We start from the raw sequence: 8313 nt of genomic DNA on the forward strand, positions 1-8313 counted from the left end.
CAATGTGCCCCAGCAAATTACATCCAAGTAATCGATACTTGGTCATTCTTATGAAATGCCAATTCCAATATACCATCATACTTCACCTTAAACCAAGCTATTTATCCCGTTTCAAAGTCATTAAGAGCTAATCAAGACAATCGAATTATTCTCAACGAAGGTTCAAGGAACAACCATGGAATTAGTGGTAAATCTCTGACATGAACTATATGAATATAAATGTAAAATTAGATATGAATTGTAAAGTAGCCACAGCATTTATACTCTTAGAAGGAAATAGTAATGCACCAGCTTAAGAGACAATAATAATAACCTTAAACAAGAGTACCGCTACATAAGAACAGAATAACAAATTTAGAAAGCACCAACGATTTTAGTGAATTCAGAAGAAATTACTTTCGAAGAAAAAGAAAAAGAATCACAAAACTGTGCTTTAATCCTGATTGCAATGGACAACATGGAAAATTAGTCTTAGGAACCACATGACCTGGACCTTCAGGCCACTCTATCAATGACCTGAACTCTCGGACAATTAGTTTCAGCTGATATCATTATAAAGAAAGGGTAAAGCAAACAACTACTATTGATGTGGAATCTATTTCCTCTCTTTCTCTATTCCAGCTCTCTGTAGTCTCTGCACCATTTTGTGGTAGGCAGTCAGACGAGGACCTTTATTGATAGTATTTTTAGAAGGATTGAAGAGAGCCAAACATGGCATGGAGCTTCTTCAAGTCCCACGACTCCATGTTAGGAGACACAACATAACCAACTGCAACAGCGAGCATGAGTACGCATAAACCACTCTTCACACAGCTGAAGCTTCTTGTTAACCTTCCTAAGATAACCTTGCAGTACTTGTCTGCTTCCTTAATGCAAGCTACATTGTCCGAGTCCGTAGTCTCGGATAGGGCTTCTTCATTCTGCATGCCAAAAATGTTTATTGATTATAAGAAAATTAAGTGTCCAATATAACATCCAATTTCAATCTCCTGCATGATGATGTTAATATAGCAGAATACTTCTAAAAGCAAGTACCCAAGCTTAGAATCTTAAATTTCATTTCATAAGAATACACATCTAGAGTTGAACAGCCAATGAGAATTGAAGCCCATGATGTAGTTGCTTACCTTCATCCTTAAGTTCTTAAGTGCCTCTCTTAGAGCTTCAGGAGTGAGTTTAGCTGAAAATTCCTTCCACTCACTAGACAGCTTCCGTAATACGAAGACACTAGCTTCCACATTTTCCAAATAAAGCTTGTCCTGCATAAACAAGCCAAAATGCATAATTGCATTTTAATGATCTCTTGGATACTAAAATGCGATTAAGAAAGTAATATAGACAGACTAGGACTGCTCACCCACTGCTTGTAGCATTCAGAATTTTGAGTCAAGCACCAGATAAATATATCGGCAGCTTCTTTCGTCAGTTCAGGATTGTCTGACAAAGTACTACAAGGTTAACTGCCATTATATAATTACATATCTAGACATAACAGATTTAAAAAACAGCAATTTTAAATCTATGTACAGTTCATCAACATCATACCCAAATGTACTTTTTGCATTGTTAGATAGAGAACATAAATTATAATCTAATATAATTCATCAAAATCCTAGCCAAACTTACTTTCTAGCATTGCTTTCACACAAACAGGCAAAAGCTGTTGTGATGCTTGCTTAGTGGTTTTGGTTGCAGGGGAACCTGCAAGAGCCAACTCCTTAAGAGTAGGGTATACTGCTTCAAACCTCTCTGTAGCCTGCACAAAATTTCGGGTTTTCAGTAGAACTGTGGCAACAGCTCTATTTGGATCGAAAAGATTGAAAATGGATTTAGGCCTAATGTGTCCCAAAAGAAAAGGTGAAAAGGAACACCTTGACTCGGGCTGTAGGAGGAGGAAATGTAACTCTCATCAACAAATCAAGTGAAGCAGGGGGTACTATGCGCTCCCCCTTTCTAACAGCACCATTCAATAAAATTGTTCGTGATTTTGGCCCTGACAAAATTCTGCATAAAATGCCAGAGGAGTTTAAAGTTAGATCAAAGCACATCCATACATAAGATATATCACTTGTTCACTCTGTTATGGGGCATACCTTTCAACCAACTGCAAAACCAAGTCCCTTTGCTGTGGGTTCCCACCTGATTTCCCACAGATTGTAGGGAATAGATAATGCGCCCATGAAAACATTCCAACAACCAGATCCCCTTGAGATGCCTACAGAAACGAATTTATAACCATGTTATAGACAGCAAAGTTATTACCTTCAGTCAGATATGCAAGAGGTGAAGAGAACAAATATTACCTGAGCAATGACCCAGACGATAACTGGAAGTCTTTCTTGTCCTTGATATTTAGTGTTGTCCTTTAGCTTTGGTAACAGGTTGATGAGTATGTCAGGCTTCCTCCTTAGTGTCATTGCTAGAACAACAAACATTGCAACCTGTAGTTGGTAGTGTCATGTGCATGAAAGTGTAAGCCAATATTTAAACCATGATGCTAAAAGTTGATCTGCAACATATCTAAGTAGATATGCTCCAGGGTAGTTATCAGAACATTTTCATTAATAAAAGAAGTGAAGAAACTCAATGGCAAGAAGAAAATTTCAATTTCTCCATCCTGCTCAACAGATATGATATGTTTCAAGGTCACAGGGCTCAACCTTCAAGTGTGCTGACAAATATTGACTTTTAAGTTAAAACAGAATTTAATAATATGCAGCTTATGCTCAACATACCCAATTAATAAAGCACCCACTGTAAATACAAATTATTTCAGGAAGACTTCTAAAGAAATTTCTACTAACAAGATTATGCATTAAAAGCCCAAAGAGTCATCGCTAAGAAGCAGGGCAGACTCCGAATCCAACATATCAACAATACAATTGTTTTTGATAATATGAGATTAAAGTAACTCCATTACTTGATAGCTGAAGTATTAGCCTGCATCTAAGACTACCTACACCCAAGATGAAAATCAAAGAAGTTTCCACCAACAGCAGTTTAAGACTGCCAAATGCACATTCTAGTTTAATAACTACTGGAAGTGGCGCTTGATCAAACATTTTCCAAAACATGCCTCCTTTTCCTCTCTTTAATCCTTCTTTTCTTCTCTTTATGCAGCCCTTTCTTCTTCTCTGTTTTTCTATTTTCCTTTTCTGACTAGAATACTGATTTGCTTATGTTCATCATCAGAAGTGTTATACAAAACATAGAACACAAGTAACGCCATCCATCTTGAAGACCTGTTTAGATCTGTCTCATCTTATGTAGATCCAGATGTAATACTAACCAAAAGAAGGGGAAAAATTACATCAGAATCTTACAAGCACCACTGCTTTCTCATAAAGAGAATAACACTTGACTAGCATAAAAAAAAGATGCTAATAAAACTAACCCAGAATTTCAATAGAGAGAAAATAATTTCCAATCTGGTGATAAAATATATTAAATGAGGAATATGAAACATAAGACAAGGAAAAAAAAAGTGATCTAGGATATGGAGATCCATCTGTTACATAGTTCACATGATGAACTACTAACTCCTTAAAAGATACCAAACAGATGATAATAGAGACAAGAAATCTGATGACAGGCCAATCAGGATCCTTCACTTGTTCGGATACAATAACTTAAATCTGACTTCTCTTCAATAATCCAAATGAAGCTACTGACTATCTTGAAGCACATCCTACTTCCCGTTTAATCATAGGCCAAAATGCTACAAATTTGTGAAAAATACAAATGAAACAACCTCCAATCTAAGTAAGAAGGATAGAAGATACCAGGAATTAACGTGATACAATAAGCAAGTAAAAAATAGTTGGAGATACATTGATGAGGTGTCCAGGATATTTATTGGAAAATATACACAATTAACTCATCATCAGTAGCTTCTCTTCATCCTAACTGATTAAGCATTCATCAATAAGAGGAAATTATCTTCTTAACATAAGCCAACCAGAATATCAACATCAAATGTGGATTAAAAAGCTCATTTCGTGACCAATATATTCTTTATTGTAGAAAACAATGCCGGGAGGTACTAGCTAAAAGATGAAAGTTACCTGGGCCCTTGAGGGTGACTGTTGGACAGCCTTCTTCGAGCCCTTAGCAGCTGCTTGTTGACTTGATAGGTCAGCGAGGATACTATCCAGACACCACAAAATGAAATCACCCAAAGCATCTGGAGATTTCTGAGCTATCCAATCAATCGCAGTCTTATAAACAGATTCAGATATATGAGACAGTGGAACCTGCTCAAAAATCAATTAAGGAACCCAATTATACATCTACCAAAAACATTGACAATAATCTAATTATGTGATAAGATCAGAATGTAACCATGACCAAGTCTCCCCTAGAGAGTTAACACAGTCAAATTGTTCATAATCAGAATCATTCATGAAGGCTAATATATAGTCTATTTGCTACTTAAAGTGGTCTCCATTTAGCTGTCATGATATTAACTGAGACGTTAAGATATTGCGAAAGTCAATAGAAGGAAAAAAAAAAGAACTTATGAAAATGATATAAAAAAAATGAATCCTTAAGGTAGTAATAAATGTGGTGAATGCTGTAAAGCCTGTACTAGCTCGTAAAATGCCTTTTCATAGGTGGAACAACCATTGGCACAGGTGGATCTACTTTTGGTACCATGCAAGGAGTTGGAGACTTGGAGTGAAGCTTCTACCTGATTCAGTTGATCTATAGGCTCTAAGGATTCTGCTCTAAGTAACCTCATCAATAGCGGAGTCCAAAGTGTCAATTTGGGAAATAGGCTACTAAAATTTTGGAGGCATAGACAATACAAGGAACCATGCAAGGTTGGTTCTAGAAGGTTAGAAATCTGGAGTATGGCAAAGCTTACCACTACGGTGGTTATGCAATGAGCATAAAACTAATAGCTAATGACTTTCATCATGCTTTGAGAATGATGTGATATCGTTGAAATGCTGCAATCACCTAAAATTAGAGTAGATGAAGAATGCCTAGGAGAATGCCCAATTGATGTCTAGGCAGATGCCTAGAGATCACGGCACAACAAAAAATAGATAAAGAAAATACTACATGAGTATGAAATATTCAAATGTACAAGATAAAATACCCTTCTACTAAGAAAATAGTATGCCATTAGGTTATTAAGCCAAATCTCTGAAATGTTTCAAAATCTAAACTCATCCTATATACTAAAATATGAAACTTGATGTCAAGGTGGATGCCCAGGTGACTGTGCACCCAGAATGTGCCTATGAACCTATCAAGAGGAAAACAATTAACAAGGAAAAATTAGTGGTCAAACTAACAAAAGCTATAGAAATTGATCTACTATGAGGAAGCATATTTTTAGTAGATAAATATCGTTGCATGAATAAACCTACACGAAAGCAACAGTGTAGAAGAACAGAGGTGCTACGTAGCAAAAATGTGCATGTGATCTATCTAGTATGGATAAAATAGTGTTACTAATAGGCAACGCTATTATGTTCTCGCTGTTTGAAATCATGTCAGTAATAAGTGTATAACAAAGGCATTACAAGTTTACAACAATACATAACAACCTAGACTATCAATGGATCGAAATGATGATAAACTTTTGGGGCCTCCTAATTCTTGACCAAAGCAAAGCATATGCTAAGAAAGAAAGTTTCAAGTGAAAATTCCAGCTACTTGATAATCCATGAAATTTGAAAGACAGTCAGGAAACATCAATTTTATATAGTATGTCTACCTGACAAAAGAAAGACATAAAAGATCACATGTAACAGGCTTGAAAATCAAATTATGCCAAATACTGCATACTGCAATAGTATTTGATGCCAACTATTCATGCATTTGTCCTGAGATTCAAATAAATATGATTCAGCAATAAATAGCAAGGCAATTAATGTGCCACCAATAGACAAACTGTGCACATAATTAGAAGTTTAAATCATTCCCTCTAATAGATAAAAAAAAGCCTATTTTTATTCACCATTGAAATTGAATCAAGTGCAAATAAACATCTTTCTATGACCCAAATCTTGTCTCACAGGCATATTTTCAGCAAAAGATAAAGTTTGATCCTCTTCCCCAAAGCTTATCTTTTACAATAATAATCCCCATGCGTAACTTTTCATTTCTATAAAAGGACTAGACCAAATAGCCTCCTAGACATCCTCACTTCAAGAAAGCGCAAGATCAGGAACAGCGACAGAAATTACTAACAAATGTTTAAAAAAAACAGAATAAATTTGCTAAGAAAAATTCATGCAGAACAAACTCACATCAGCAATCTTTGAAACAGGGGACTCCTTGAACATCTTGGCCCACGGGAATTGCGCAGCACTCACGTTTGCAAAAGATCTGCCAAAATAATCCGCAAATCGCATGAGCTGTATATCCTGCTGCGTATCATACGATCCCTGCAACCAAAGGAAGAGGAATTTACCCAAATAGAAGAAAACCTTTTCTAAGATTCAGTTTTTGTCCCAAAATCCGGATCAGATAGTAAATTACCGAGATATCGACAAGATATGCTGCAAGATTCTCCGCATCGATAGCCGCGGCCGCCTCCGCGACCGTGATCTTGGGCTTCTTGGGCTTCTTCTGCTTCACCTTCTTGGGCGCCGCTCCCGCATTCTCTTGACCACCGTGGGGCACCTCCTCTTCGTCATAGTCGTCGTCTGACGTGGCCTGAGGCCGCGATCTAACGGCGATTCCAACCTCGGCCGCCGCTGCGGCGGCGGCAGCGGATTCTAAGGCTCGGCGGCGCTCGGCCGCCTTCTGCTCGACGGAGGCGAATACATTGGATCGATCCTGGAGGCCGTTTGTGCGGGGTCGGTCATCCCCAGGGACGGGAACGGCGGTCGCCGTTGGCTTGCGCTGGCGCTTGGCGTAGGAGACCTTTTGCCAGCCGTGGTTGTTATTGGAATCGACGGAGGAAGGCGAGGATTCGTCCATGGGGATGGATTGGAGGATATCCATTGATGGGAAAAGATGGGATCTTGGCGACGGAGAAAAAGAGGTGAAGAGAGAGAGAGAGGAGAGAGAGAGAGCGAGCGAAGAAGAAACCGAGGCGTGATTTCTGTGCGCAGAGGAAAGGGGGCTTCTTATGCGGACGAGTGTCCTAATTTCCGTTAGGGCTTTTTTGCATTTCAGCCATTAAAGATTTTTAAATAAAATATTAGGGGCACTATTTAAGCACTTCTGTCGCGTCGCACGTGCTTCTTGTAATTGGATCTGGATTATTCTTTGGATAAGACCGGAATCCGATAAAGATGGATATGAATTTTAATACTATTTTTCTTTTTCTTTTACTCTTTCTTTTTTTTTTCTTTTGGATGATTTTTTTTAAATGAAGTTTTTTTAGATCTTCCACACAAAGGTATGTGTTCGGATTCCTGTGAGCGTTACGCAATTGTGGCCTCACCAGTGAATTTATTAGCCATCTATTCTACTCTTGTAGTTTTTTTACCTTGTGGGTTTTGGCTAATGCTAGGTTTAATTATATATTTCTATGATTCCAATGGATTCATGTTATTAATGATTTAAGTGGGTTTATTAAAAATATGCTTACAATGGTTATTACCATAGTGCTAGCATGTTTGGTTAGTCTTGATTGAGAATGTATCCTAAGCCCTTTTTTATTTAGGAATAATATTTTTTTATTCCACAATAATAGTTGAACATCATAATAATCTCATTCTAGAATATAAATATTATTTATCAAAATTACACTTATATCACACGCTAACTCAATTATTAATTTACCCGTAATACCTATTCTATCAATCTACTTTATTTTAAATCAAAAGGCATTCGTAATAATTTTATCTTTTAATTCACTTTATATTACATTAAAAATAATCAAAGATTACTACTTCTAGCCTCTCAATTCGGTGGGCCTTTTAATAAGGCTTCGTCGGAAGCCAACAAAATTACAAATTAACAGGTGAACTTGGAAGAAATTTTAATTTTGATTATTCTTAGGTTTAGGAGTTTCCCTCCTATTTATCTTCCCTCAATGACATTTTTTATAACCTGGAAGCTAAATTTACTTGATCCAAGTTTTCTTTTTTTTCTTATAGAATTGAAGAGAAAAGAAAAGTTTTCTTAAATAAAGAGTAATTATTGTTCACAACCAACAATTAATAGTTGTCAGGCTTTGAGTAGTTGAGTGCTCCTAATCTCTCATAAAGGGTTATCCAGTGATAGATTATTCAAATGTATATAAGTTATTTAGAATTTAAATAATTTTATTTATATTATAAATGAGTTTGCTGTATTATAAATAAGTGATAAATAAATATGAATTTAATCATGTTTAATAGTCTA

The 8313-nt window shown here is 36.6% G+C and overlaps 1 protein-coding gene across 1 annotated transcript; it reads right to left on the reverse strand.

The window, feature by feature from the left end:
- Positions 1-292: 292 nt before the first annotated feature.
- Positions 293-7148, reverse strand: LOC140792422 (uncharacterized). The gene is made up of 10 exons (XM_073143417.1): positions 6496-7148; positions 6264-6401; positions 4065-4253; positions 2304-2441; positions 2094-2215; positions 1872-2004; positions 1627-1756; positions 1358-1437; positions 1128-1259; positions 293-920 (listed from the first exon to the last, which is right to left on the reverse strand). Exons 1-10 carry the CDS (start codon positions 6961-6963, stop codon positions 687-689), a joined length of 1764 nt encoding a protein of 587 aa, XP_072999518.1. The 5' UTR covers positions 6964-7148; the 3' UTR covers positions 293-686.
- Between the last annotated feature and the right edge of the window lie 1165 nt (positions 7149-8313).

The sequence above is a fragment of the Typha latifolia genome, chromosome 7 (genome assembly GCF_019914945.1).
Source record: "Typha latifolia isolate L0001 chromosome 7, TyphaL0001v2, whole genome shotgun sequence".
NCBI lineage: Eukaryota > Viridiplantae > Streptophyta > Magnoliopsida > Poales > Typhaceae > Typha > Typha latifolia.